Source organism: Dasypus novemcinctus, chromosome 3 (genome assembly GCF_030445035.2).
Source record: "Dasypus novemcinctus isolate mDasNov1 chromosome 3, mDasNov1.1.hap2, whole genome shotgun sequence".
NCBI lineage: Eukaryota > Metazoa > Chordata > Mammalia > Cingulata > Dasypodidae > Dasypus > Dasypus novemcinctus.
The window spans coordinates 51927260-51941621 of NC_080675.1; the positions used below are offsets into that span (position 1 = coordinate 51927260).

The 14362-nt window shown below is 37.1% G+C and overlaps 1 protein-coding gene across 1 annotated transcript in view; it reads right to left on the reverse strand.

Moving 5' to 3' along the window:
- Positions 1 to 13164, reverse strand: part of LOC131278118 (potassium channel, subfamily K, member 16-like) — a 58478-nt gene extending 45314 nt beyond the window's left edge. The window contains exons 1-4 of the mRNA XM_058294935.1: positions 13088 to 13164; positions 11047 to 11243; positions 7394 to 7508; positions 3742 to 3908 (exon numbers count right to left, since the gene is read on the reverse strand). Of these exons, the coding sequence (XP_058150918.1) occupies positions 3742 to 3908; positions 7394 to 7508; positions 11047 to 11243; positions 13088 to 13148 (540 nt within the window). The 5' untranslated portion in view covers positions 13149 to 13164. The remainder of the gene's footprint in view (positions 1 to 3741; positions 3909 to 7393; positions 7509 to 11046; positions 11244 to 13087) is intronic.
- Positions 13165 to 14362: the final 1198 nt, after the last annotated feature.

The following is a 14362-nucleotide window of genomic DNA, read 5'->3' on the forward strand; positions in this document are numbered from 1 at the left end:
ATGTCTGAATTGCATTCTGCTTATAAAGAGCTCCAATAATAAGATTAAGATCCATTCTGATTGAGGTGGACTACACTTTAACTGAAGTAACCTCATCAAAAGGTCCTAGTTACAATGGGTTCACAACACAGGAATGGATTAAGTTTAAGAACAGGTTTTTCTGGGGTACATACAGCTCCAAACCACTACAATTAATAGGCTTTATGGTGCCCCAGAATTTTCTTAGGCTATTTTCACTTTTTATACAATCTTTTTTCTTTCTGCTCCTCAGCCTTTCATTTCAATTGTTTTATCTATGATTTCACTGCTTCACTTTTTTCTTCTGCTACCTCCAATCTGCTGTTGAAACATTTCTGGAAATTTTGCCTTTCTGTTCTTGTGTTCTTCAACTCTGATAAACAGTAGTTCTGTTTAGTTCCTTTTTAAAATTTCTATCTCTGTTGAAATTCTCATTTTGTCCACTCATTGTTTTCCTTATATTCTTTAGTTCTTTCTCTGTATTTTCCTTAATCTCCTTGAGCATACTAAAGTTCATTTTCATAAAGTCTTTGGCTGATATGTCCACAGTCTGATTTTTTTTGGTTGATGTTTTGTGGATTTTTATCCTCTTCCTTTGATGCTCATTGTCATTATTTCCTATTTTTGTTTCTGGGTTCTTTTTGTATGTTTTTTTTGCAATCTTTTGTTGCACACTGTACATTTTAATATTTTAAAGTGTTATCTCTGGGACTCACTGAGATGTCTCTGTTTCTTGAGTTTATAACCAGCTGGTGACATGACAGGATTTTCTTGTGTGTCAGCACTATCTGGAAGGTCTGCCCAGGTGAATGCAAAGTGCAAGGTCCTCCCTGTCTTTTCTGGGCCTGCCTCTTGTCTTCTGCTTCTGCTTGCTAGTGGTCTTGTTTATAGTAGTTTGAATGCCTCCTCTACTTCCCAGGAGACAGACTTCCTCCTCATTCCAGGTGTTCTTGCTGGACTTAAAGCACATAAGCCTTTGTCCCAGGCCATCTACCTCAATTGTTTCTTACACTGCTTTAGTTGTCTCAAAGTGCTTTTACCAGGAGGGCAAATTCTGGGAAAGGGATACAGTGAAAAGGAGTTTCCCAAGTCCATCTTTCCCAGCAAAAACACCAGAGGCCTACAAAGCAGATGTCAGCCTGTTCCACATTTCTCTGGAGTGGGGATAAGGGAGTGGGCAAGAAAGTCACTAGGAGCTTCTTCCATGACTCCCCAGAGCTGTGATTTCTTTTTTTTTTTGGAAGATTTATTTATTTTTTTTATTTATTTCTCTCCCCTTCCCCCCCATCACCCTGCCCCAGTTGTCTGTTCTCTGTGTCTATTTGCTGCGTCGTCGTCTTTGTCCGCTTCTGTTGTTGTCAGTGGCATGGGAATCTGTGTTTCTTTTTGTTGTGTCGTCTTGTTGTGTCAGCTCTCCGTGCGTGCAGCACCATTCCTGGGCAGGCTGCACTTCCTTTTGCGCTGGGCAGTTCTCTTTACGGGGCACACTCCTTGCACATGGGGCTCCCCTACAGGGGGGACACCTCTGCGTGGCAGGGCACTCCTTGCGCGCATCAGCACTGCGCATGGGCCAGCTCCACACGGGTCAAGGAGGCCCAGGGTTTGAACCTTGGACCTCCCATGTGGTAGACGGATGCCCTAACCACTGGGCCAAGTCCATTTCCCAGAGCTGTGCTTTCTTAACCTGCCCAGCATATGTAGACCTTCAGCTGTCCTTGACAGCTATTTCAGACTCTTCCTTTGTCCAGGATGGGTTGAAATAATGGCTGCCTTCAGAACCAGCCCCCAGCAATCTGAAGTAGCTAATCAAAAGCTGTGACCAGTAGTCAGTGTCCACTTCTGATCTTGGGGAAGTGAATTGGCCAATGCCCATCAGGGCCTGGACCCCACTGCTGTCTGCCACAAGAGTGAGGAATGGGTACTGGTGACCATCACATGAAAAAGCAATTTACTGTAATTTACCATCCTCTTCCTTCTGTTCTTCCCTGGATGTTGTATGGTGTTCACCTGGATATTGGGGATTTGAAATAGTTGATTTCAGACAGTTTCTGCCTGTTTAATAGTTGTTCTGGTAGAGGGGTGCTTCCTAAAATTTTCTATCTTGCCATCCTCCCATAATCACTTTATATTATTGGGTTTTAAGAGTCTTAAATATTCTGAATATGAGTCCTCTTATATGATATGTAACTTATAAATGCTTTCATACAGTCTGTGTTAGTTTTTTCTTCTTTTAACTGTCTTTTGAAGAGCAGAGTTTAAAAAATTTTAATTTTGTTTAAGTATGAATTATACTGTAGGTCAGTATTTCTCAGGCTTTAGAGGGCCTGTTAAAACACACTGATGGACCCTGTTGCAAGTGTGCCTGATTCAATAATCTGGGATGGGGACTTAGAATTTGCATTTTTAAAATTCTCTGGTGACACTGCTATTCTCAGGAACTTACTTCAAGAACCATTGGTCTAGATCAGGGTTTCTCAACTTTGGCACTATTGACATTTTGGGCCCTATAGTTCTTTCTTGTAGGGGGCTTTTTAGGAGTATCACTGGTTTCAACCTACCCAATGTGAGTATCTCCAGACTTTGATGAATGTTTTCTGGAAAGCAAAATCACCCCATTTGAGAATTGCTGTTCCATGGTTCTCAACTTTGGTTGCATGTTGGAATCACTTGGGGAAGCTTTAAAAAAGAAGGTCCCACCTTCATAGATTCTGATCTAATTGTTTGGAGTGGAGCCTAGGTATGAGGATTTTTAAAAGCTTCCTCAGGTGATTCTAATGCACAACCATGGTAAAGGCCCACTAGTCTAAACTTAATTAGAAAAGCAGAATAGATTCTGTGATAATTGTAGACCTCCAAGAAGAACACAAAGAAACTTAACACAGAAAGTTGCTATAACATATTCCGAAGTGCTCAGGCACCATAGTAAAGTCTTAGATTATATTTACTCTTGATGGGGTTCCCATATTGCCCAACTATCTCTCCATGGGCACTTTGAAGGGATTCATGCCTCGCATTCCTTTGTAGAAAATTAAAAAAAGCTTCTTCAAGAAGGTCTACAACTTGATTTGGCAATAAATTCTCAATCATTTTAATAAAAACAGCATTTCTAATTTTTAAAGAAAAATGGGTAAAACCTGTGCTAATTTCTCAGTTGGCTAAGTATGATTCAACTTGATATGTGAATTTAGCCTTGGTCCAGGTATCATTGCCAGAACTGCCACTATATTTATGGGTGATTTTAGGTAAGTTACCCAACCTTTGTAAATTTTTTTTCATTTTTTTTCATTTTCCATAAAATACAGAAGTTGACTAAATGAATTCTGAAAACACTTCTAGGTCACAAATCACCACTGCTCATTCTTAGGATAAGTTAAATGATTAGAGGTAATATATCTGAGAGGTAGTAGGTGATCTCTTGAACATTGGAGTTGTTCACCTTCATTTTATAACACAGAATGATTTGCTTTGTTACTCTTACAAATTTCATTCAAAATGATTTCAATAAGCATTTATAAACTGCTTTGTGCCTAGTCAATCTAAGGTTGTGATTCTATGTAATATTTTTTTAAAAAACAAAACTTCTCTACCGTATGTGCATGTGTACATGTGTGTATGTAGACGGGGGGAGAAAGAGAGAAAGAGAGATGGGGAAAGGAAGAGGTAAAAGAACAAGTGGTGAGAGAAGGAGAGAAGGGGGAGAGGAAAAGAAGAAGGAAGAATTACCTCTTTTATTCCCTTATGTTCAAGGTAGTCTCCAAATTTTTCATATGGCAACGAAATAGATTTACCCACAACTTTAAAGAATATGATACTTAGGGGTATTCCAATTGCAGCAAAGACAACACAGAACATCTGTCCATCAGCAGTTCGGGGAGAAATTAACCCATAACCTGATGAGAGAAAAAAGATAAAGGAAATGCCCTTCAATATGGCAACTTGGTATAATTTGCACATTAGGTATAGGGTTCCAGCACACAGAGCACATATTTTTTAAAAAACAAACAACAAGCTATAAAACAATGACTCACCCACATTTTATCGTTAGAGAACAATCAAGAAATGTGAGCAAAAGTGAAAAAGGTTTTCACAAAATCTTTATATCAAATTTTGAAAAATTGGAATCAGCATAAATATTCAAGATAAATGGAACTAACTATATACATTGTGATATAGTCAGGCAATGAAGAACTGTGATATTTTTAAGAAGTGTAGTGAAGTATTTATATTGAAATATACAATGACATATTGATCTGTGACAAAGCAGTCCAAAACTGTATAATGCCATTTTTATAAATGAAGAGTGTTCTACATCAAAATGTTAAGTTATTGAGCAATGATATTATGGTTCTTTGTTTGATTTCTGTTTTTCTATTTTACAAATTTTCTACATTTAGCACATTCTACTCATATTTATAAAAAAGAAGAACTTTATGAATGAACTAATTTTAAGAGTGCATGCTGCAGGTTATGCTCTTGGGCCTGCACCCAGATTCCCTTAACCTTTTTCACTGCCTTATTCCTCCCAGGTGCTTTAAGTATTGGTTGCTAAGGCAGGTGATTCCTTCTCTGGAGAATTGCTCTTGGCACAATGCTGCTCCCTCATCTAGAAGCCACCCATGCTCCAACCTGGGAGGAGGCCATGACCAAAAGGCCAACTGATGCAGAGGCATAATAGGTCAGGCCCTATCCACTGGGTGGGACAAATTTCGTGGAGCCATTCCTTCTTTAGAGCTACCATGTTGGATTAGACTGAAGCAGGTCTCTAGCTGAGGCCATATTCTTGCTTATATTTTTTTCTTACCTTGTCTTGTTTCCTTCATTCCACTTCTCCTGAGGGCACTCACCCAATAAATCTCCTGAGCAAGAATTCTTGTCTAGGCTCTGCTTCTAGGTGAACTGACCTAAGATTCATACCTCTCTTCTTATCCTCCTCAAATACACAGACATAATTTCTTTATTTCTGGCCTTTATCATCCATGTCCTTAAATAAGTCTCAAGAATTTTAACTGTCTCTAAAAACTGAGATTTTGGATGAGTAGCTTTGCAGTGAATTCTGGGTATTTGTTTCTACTTTGTATATTTGATTTTGTTTGTTATTTTACCTGTGGAACTTTGTATCCAATTACTTATTAATCATTTTGTTTCTTTATTTGCATTTTAATCTATCTAATCTATGTAATCTATATTTCTCTATGCATGTCAGCAAGTCAATTAAAAAAGTATGGAAACAATCATCTATCCACCTTCTCCCTACCTTGTATTGTTTTCTAGAAGTAATCTCTTCTGACTATTTGCTTTAGGCTCTTTCAGTGGATAGTTCACTTAACACCAGATAATATGATTATATATCCATTTGTTGATTTATCAAATTTTGATATTTTTATATGAAAGATAGGAATTCAGCTAATTTATACCACCTTCTTCCTCCTCCTCTCCATGTTTGATATTTATATTACTACTTTTCATTTTTTCATAATTGTCTTTATACTTTTATATATAATATGCTTAAATCTGTTTAAATTTTCCCTATATTTTCTTGATTCTTGATTTTGTAAGATGTGGGTATTTATCTCCCCTCTTATTTTCTTACTCTTCCCCTTCTCCTCCTTAATACTACATATCCTGGATTCTTTTGTACACTGTCCTGGATAATAACATTTACCTCCTGTTCTGTAACTACAACCAACCCCTTCTGGGAATTGCTTATTCTAAGTTTCTTTCGTCATCTCACTCATGAGCTCTTTTTTCCCAAGAGTGGGTAATGCAGGTTTTGTGGGGTGGGAAGAGACAGTTAAGCCCAATTGGACTTATTTGGGGAACGTTTTTCTTCACGTTGAAATGGGTGGGGTGAGGCAGCTCTTCTCCTCATACTTCCTTGCTCAGAAATCATAGTCTCAAGCCAAGGGTGGGAAAAAAAGAAAAAAAAAATTTTTTTTCCACAAAGAAACCAAGAATTTGGCCAGTTTCCATCTTTTATCTTAGTAAATCTAGTTGAGGAAGAGTGCTGCCTCTTAAATTAACTACTTTATTTCACTAGATCTAAGATACCATTGATTATAAGACAAACCATTATTTTGGGTGTCACTACAAATAGGAAAATGCTTCCAATTACAGTTTGACAATGTGAAGCCATTTCTTATTGTAAGACCTCCTAATTTCAGAGATATCAAAAAGTTTAAAAGACTGTATTTTAGAATCAGTGAAACAGAGTGTATCAGGAACTGTTCACCATAAATGAGTCAGTTAAAATTTGTAGTTGAAATGTTTCAAGGCAAGTCCAATTGAGAATATTTAAAGAAAAATAGATTGTTCTCTAAATGATGAAACGAAGTCTTCATTTTCAACATACAGAACACTATACCTGGCTCAGGCATGTGCAAATTTACAACTATATTTGAGGCAAAAATTTAAAAACACATTTTGTGTTAAATAATTTTATGAATGGATCATCTAGTATTCTGTATTTTTAAAAATTCCCACTAGGCAGATGCCTGGTACAAGGAGAAAATTATTTTTAAGAACATGTCCTCTGTCATCACTTTTTAGCTCAATTTGTACAAATTATAGAGTTACAAGTCACAGCTCTTTTTAAAGAAATAAGTTTGTAAAAAACAGATATTAGCTCTCTCTCCTATTTTTTAATAGTAGCTCACAGATAAAGATAATTCCAAGACAATGTGTCCTGACATATATATTTGCATATAATTCTCCTCATAAACTATGGTGTAGGTATTATTACTACTAGCCCTATTTTATAGATGGGGAAGTTGCAGACAGAAATCTAAAGAAACTTGGCCATGATCATACAGCTTATAAGTGGTGGAGCAGAATTCAGGCCCCTTAGTCTGCCACCCATCATTTAGCCATTATATCACGTTAGGGCTCTTATTTGCTATCTTGAACTAGAGCCACATTGTTTGGAATTTGAGACATGTAAATATTAGCAGTGATTCTTTTTATTTTTACATTATAATATTAACACTGTAAAAGTTTTTACACAAATTCTGGCAGATGGAGCCAAAAAGACCCTGTGATTCACTTCATAATTCTCTTTTGAGCTCTGAAAAAACCTGGCTGCCTTTACCTTTTTCTGATTTTTACCAGTATGGTGGGAAACTGGGTGGGCATGCCAAAGACCAAATATCTTCCTCCAATTAGACAAGATATGTGGAATATATGTAAATAAAAATGCTTGGTGTTTAGGTGGGATGAGATGTAAGAATGACATTGGAATATTGCATTATAAAGAACAGTTAAAAAGAAAATGAAGCATTTACAGTTGCTATAAAGGTTATGCACAGTATATACAGTACCTCATGTAAAACATTTATAAAATGTATAGCATCCTAAGTGAGGACAAAACCATGATACCTACCTATTGTGGATAAGATGATTGAGGAAGTAAGAAAAGAATTTCTAAGATTCCAAAAGATAGCACTAGTATTATTTCCTATGGGAGGTATTCCTGATAATATAAGAGAAGTCATCTCCTACAAATTAAAATAAAACAACAACAGATAAAGTTTTCTGATTGCATAATGTATGTTTCTTCACATAGAACACTAAAGAAAATTCCATTCAATTGGATTAAAACTCAATTTTTTAACTGGTTCAAGTTGAAAAATTCCATAGACTCATGGGAAATTGAAAGGCTAATTGATGATAAATTATAAAGGAAAACGTTATTTGTTTCAGTGGTAGCAGAACGTTTATAAGTTGTTTGGGTTTATAACTTTGGATTTTTGACTATAAAATATATTTTGAGGAACTGTGTGAAGGTGATATGTATAGATTTAGCACACTAATTAAAATTTAAATAAAATTCAACCTTGGTCTGAGACCCTGAAAGAAACTGAATGCTACCAATAGCTACATGAGTTTGAAGCAAATTCTTCGCCAGTTGAGCTTCAGATGAGACTGCAGCCCTGTTAGGACCTTGATTGAAGCTTTGCAGAGGACCCAGGAATCTGTGTTCAGACTCCTATCTATAGCAACTGTGACATAATAAAGGTGTATTGTTTTTAGTTGTTCTTTTTAAAATTCTTTTTTTCTTTTTTTTGAGTGTGTTGTTTTAAGATGCTAAGTTTTTTGGTAATACTGTTATAAAGCAAAAGATAACTAATATACTGGGGACTTGTAAGCTGAAAATTTTCTAGAGCTCATCCAAGGCCTACAGTTACAAGAAACTAATGAACCACAAGCAGGATAAACACACACAGACATTTACATTCACACACACACACACAAGATGTGTCCATAATGGCATTGCTAAAAATCAGTGATAAAGAGACAAATCTAAAATGTAACCAGAGGGAAAAAAATACACATTAAGTAAAGAATAACAAATAAAAGAGCACAACAGTCTTCTTTTTTTAAAAAAGATGTACTTTTTATTTATTTCTCTCTCCTCCACCCCTCCCCTCCCTATTTGCTATGTGTTCTTCTGTAACTGCTTCTATCCTTATCAGTGGCACCAGGAATCTGTGTTTCTTTTTGTTGCGTCATCTTGCTGCGTCAGCTCTCCGTGCGTGCGGAGCCATTCCTGGGCAGGCTGCACTTTCTTTCGCGCTGGGCGGCTCTCCTTAGGGGGCGCACTCCTTGCGTATGGGTCTCCCCTACACAGGGGATGCCCCTGTGTGGCACGGCACTCCTTTTATTGATTTACTGATGTCCTTTAATCAAAAGGAGTATTGTTTTGGTGAACTTTAACAAACTAAAACAAAAATTGGTACTGGAAGAGTGGGATGCATGCTGCTATGCAAATACCAAAAGTGTTAAAAGGATAAGACTCTGGAAGAATTATGAGATGCTTTATAGAAAAGGCCTAGATTGCTTTGAAGAGACTGTTGGTAGCAATATGGGTGCTAAAGATACTTCTGATGAAGCCTTAGACAAAAATGATGAATGTGTCATTGCAAGGTGGAATGCAGGTGGTCCATGTTTTAAAGTGGCAGAAAACTTGACAGAATTAACTCTGATGTTAGATGGAAGTCCAAATTTGAAAGTTATAAGCTTGGATATTTAGCTGAGGAAATGTGGCTTTTCCTTGCAGCTTATAGCAAAATGCAAGAGGAAAGGGGTAAACTGAGAACTGAACTCCTGAATACAAAGAAATAAATTATTGGTTTGGGAAATTCTGAGCTTATGGAAAACAAGTAGAGTTTCCAGAGAATAGTGCCCCATGTGAAAACTTAACTGAACATGGAATCAGCCAGCCATTTCAGTGTTAAGTCAGGATTGGAAATGCCGTTATCCAGGAAGGATCTGTGGAAAATCTTACTTCCTGATAACTTTGAACCATTTACTGCATGCAAAACCAACATGCTTTTTTTTTTTCAAGATCTGCATGAACAGAACTACTATCAGCCTGAACTAAAAGGAACAGAAGAGGAAAAATTACGTCAAAGGCCGTACTGTAGAAGCTGAGGTCTAGGCTAAAATCGTCTTCTCAGGCCAAGAACAGGACACCACCCCTGTGGGTAGAAAGGGTGAGTTTGCCCTGGCACTTGAAGAGGACTGACCTTCCACCCTGTTGATCCAAGAGAATGTTACCATTCCAGGCTTGCAGAGAGGGTGGTTGGGGAGAGTTTGGCTGCCATCCCACTGTTCTGAGGGGGTTCAGCCTGTCATTCAGAGTTGGGGAAACTCTGGCCATCATCCCAGGGTTTTGGCAGAAGGCGGGGCTTGGAGTTTGGCTGTGACTCTGATGTTTGATGAGGGAGCAGTCGAGACCACAGCTGCTGGGAAAACCCAATGTAAAGTGGGACTGCTACTCCAACAGGCCCTGAGGATAAGATGTCATCCCATAGATGACTCTGAGACTTTGAAATCTAATGGACTATGTACTGCAGGTTTTTGGAAATATTTTGGGCCTGTGACACCTATTTTCCTTCCAATTTTTCCTCATGGTGATGGGAATGTTTATTCTATAAGTGTCCCTCCTTAGTATATTGGAAGCAGATAACTTGTTTTGTAAGTTTCACAGGTCCACAGCCAGAGGGGAATTTTGCTCCAGGATAGACTACATGCCTATAACCAATTCTGATGAGATTTTGTACTTGATATTGTTATTGAAATGATTTAAGCCTTTTTGAAATATTGTGATGGAATGAATTCATTTTGCATGTGGAAAGAACTTGTATTTGGGGGTCCAGAGGGTAGAATGTAATGGTTTGAGTCCTGTACGTGTAAACTTATTGTAGAGAGGACCTTCTGATAAGATTCACTTAAAAGACCTTCCTTTTGATTAAAGGACATCAGTAAATCAATAAATTGTTCTGGAACAATTAGCTCCCTATATGGAAAAATATATAAAATTTGATCCTGCTTCACACACACACACACACACACACCCCACCATCACCACCACCACGTACCATCATTCAAGTGGATTAGACTTAAATGTAAAATTTAAAAATTTTTAAATTTTAAAAGAAAGTTTAAGAAAATGTGTTTATAGCATCAGAACTGGGAAGCATTGTCATAAATTGCACAAAACCTAAAGGAAAAGAGTGACTACATTAAAATTAAATTTCTACACCACCAAAAATACATAAAATTTAAGAAAAATGTGTCCAGAACTTAGACCATGACAATCTCTGAAAACAGAGGAAGGGAAATAAACCATGTTACCAACAATTTTCTTAGCTCCTTTCAGAACCCTTTCTGAACTTCGTATTGAATTATGGTAAAAGAAATTATCTAGAAAACCTCAATCAGAATAGTTTGGGTTCTTGTCTCTTCTAGTGGTTGGGTTATAATTTGTCCCTTCTCTGATTTTTACTTCTACTTTCTTATCATCTGCTGCCTTCCTTTTTGCTCCCAGTCTGCATAATTTCCTTATTCTTATTCTATCCCCAAATGTCCAGTCCACAGCTAAAATGAAATGCCCTCTTTCAGTAAAGGATAAAATATAAACCATTACCTTAGTTTCAATGAAAGGACTTATTTCATAGACTATTCACACTACATGGCTTCTCTGCATGGGTAGAAATCTTATGACTAAATAATCATATCTTCATCTCTTACCTGCACAAAGAGTTCTACATCTTCTTGAGTCTTATTTGAACGGTTGTTCAGAAAATCAGTTTTCATACGAACTGCCAACTCTCGCCGTTCTACCTCAAAGTCTTTCTCCAAGGTTTGAAATATCATTCCCCCAAGCAAAAGATACAAGCAGTAAGCAAGCAACAATATGCCCTTCTGGGAGTTGGTGTTAAGCTCCTCTTCATGCAAACGAAGGACAGTTGAATGAGGGTTAGAAGAATGGATTTCATTTCAATGTAAAACTTAAAACATTTTTTAAAAATTAATAGATCACAAGGAATGTTACATTACAAAACATAAAAAAACAAAAAACATGAGGTTCCCATATAACCCACTCCCCACCACATCATTTTTATAAATTGTATTTTTTTGAAGATATATACCTCACAGAAAAACTGTTACACTAAAAAATATGAGGTTCCTGTATATCCCCCACCCCCACCCCATATAATTCCCCTCAGAATGAAACCCAATAAAGCGAAACAAATTCCTAGACATGGACCATGAACTCCCTCTTGTTTGCGAACCTAATTTTAAACAGAAGAGATCAATTCCTAAATAATTATGGAAACAGAAAAATGAGTCCACTTTTACCCTGATTATGAATTTTCTGATTTTTACAAAATGGTAATTTGTGCTGTTTTTGGAGATAGGAAAATATTGGAGGATCAAAGTAGGCCAAATGGCTTAGTTATTCCCTCAGCCTCCTCCTTACAGCCAACTGTATTATAGAGTTACATTTTTGAGTATGCATGATGCATATTTTAAAAACAGTACAATGTTATTGCTTTAATTTTCTTATAAACTTGATTAAGTTAGACAATTCTATCAATTATTGGTGGTGTGAACTTTGGCCGTTTACTTATCTTTGCTGTGTTTCCATTTTCTCATCTAAAAAATGAAGATAATAGGTGGCTTACAGGGTTGTTATAAAGATTAAATGAGTTAATACATTCAAATGCTTAGAATGAGGTCCTGCAAATATAGGAAATACCCAACAAATATTAGCTAATAGTCAAAGAAGTGGTAGTGCTTGGTATAGTAGCTTGTAGTAGAGTAGGAGTAGCCGTAGTAATAGGAGCATTGACTCTGTCAGTTCCTGAATGCCTTTTCCTTACAGAGATTGAGGCAGAACAACGGAGTTGCTGGCAAGTTGTCTACCCTTACCGTGATGGGCCAGATGAAACCCTGGCTGTCTCGCGTGATTCTGGGCCAATGCTTTGGGATGGGTACTCTTAGCTTTAAAGGGGCTTTGGCTTCAGTTTAACTCTGTCTCCTCACAACCTCTTCTATCTTAGAAAACAAGGAAACCTAAGTGCTACTGACTGAGCACTTCAGGGAATTTTCCTTCCCAGTGGGATTTTTAAAAAGGAAAGCACATGGTTAAATGTTTTGAAAGTTATATTCAAAAGCACAAAAGAATAGTTGTAAGAATAAGTTCATTTTAAAACCAATATGCCAATGAGAGGTAACACTTTAAATAACCAAAATAAGCCATAATAAGATATTATAAAATTTAATATTATAGCTGCTGTTATGAATATACATTTTCTGTGTGAAAAAATAAATTCAATCATTCTACAGGTAAGTAATTCAGTTAACAATAAAATAGTACAGTTGTGCCTGGCAGCCTTTACTTTTTGTTTTACTGGGATAATAGTACGCTTTTATTGTCTTCTCTTTCCTTGTTTAACAGTGAATACTATCTTTAAAAACGATACTTGATTTTAACCTCCATAGAGACTTAGTCTTTCTGACTTCAATAAAACACTGTGAATAGGCAGCAATCAAGTAGTTTTAGGAACCATTACTAAAACATTTTCTGATTTAGCCAGATAGTGCAAAAGGACCTTCACTGGTCTCTTCAGAATAGGATACCACAGGGGAAGATTTTAAACTACTCATTAACACTCCATCTTTAGGGATTTATTCTACTGTAGTCATGCCACCAAGCCAAGGTTGCAACTCACCCCACCCAAAGACCAAGTTCCCACTAAAATAAAGAAATTCAAACTAATCCTACCACTGGCTTCGAAGCTTTGCGCTAAGTCAATATTAGAGGACAGCAGGTAGTGAAGAGACATTTTGAGCCTGTCTAAATGATCTTACTGCCAATCCATAGTTCCATCTGGAACTTTGGGGATGGCTAGTTCTACAGTCACCTTCACCATTATTACCAAATCCATCTACTTGGCTCTCACCCAGCATAGGCAGTCCTGTGATTTACAATCATTCTGCATATAAAATCCTTGAACCTGCTTCATTTGTGCTGTGAGCTCAGTCAGCTCAAACTTTCCTACCATCGGTTCCCCATTGACCCCCTTCCTGGTCATGATGTGGCTCCCATCTTCAGGTCTTTGCATTCTTACCATCAGCTCTTGACCTTTCAGACTAAGCCTTCTCCACTTAACTGAGATGCTCTTCAGCCTTCCAGACTTGGATATATGTCAAATCAGCTGTGATACCTTCTCTGATTCTTTCTAATCAGAAATAAGTGTTCCCTTTTACTGCCTCAATTATAGCATTTATTTGTACTATATTAGAGATTGCTCCAGAGAAGGTGTAGCCTGCACCTTACTCAAATTTTTATATCTCCTTTGAATACCTAACCATTCTTTATTCTCTCAATAATTCTTCCTGGAATCAACCTAATAATTTATACATAATATGTGTTATCAACAAATTTTTGCACTTTTTCCCCTCTAGCTTACAATACTGAGGGCCAATATAAACTATTGTAAAAACCATGAATTGCAGAGTTTTCCAGCACTGGGTTTGAGTCCTAGCTCAGTCACTAGTTTGTGACCTTGGAAAGGTAATTTCTCTGAATCTCACTTTCCTCATGTGTAATGTCATTTCATCATGGCTTCATCTCATGATCATTGTGGATTTGAGTTCCTGTACAGAGTATAGAGTGCCTGACACAAGGTAAATGCTCAATAAGCAGCAGTTTCTGATTGGGAATAACAATTGTCTTTGGACAGGAAGAACTTCATGGCTCATTTTATAACGACTTGCCCATTGTGTTTATTAAAAAAATGTTTGTTGAGAAAATGAAAAATGAAGAAATGAGTCAGCTTGGAGTCTGTCTTGACCAGAAGAAGTTCCTTGGAACTAGTTTGTGAGAAACATGAATGGATCATTTCCTCTTCTCTTGAATCCCAGGGAATCAAGGGGGATTCTTCCCCTCCTAATTTATCCTTGCTACATGAAATAGGAATAAGACTATTTTGGTGTATGACCCAAGAATATGACCCTGAAACACTCAGGAAAACATTGGATCTGTCCCAGATTCTAG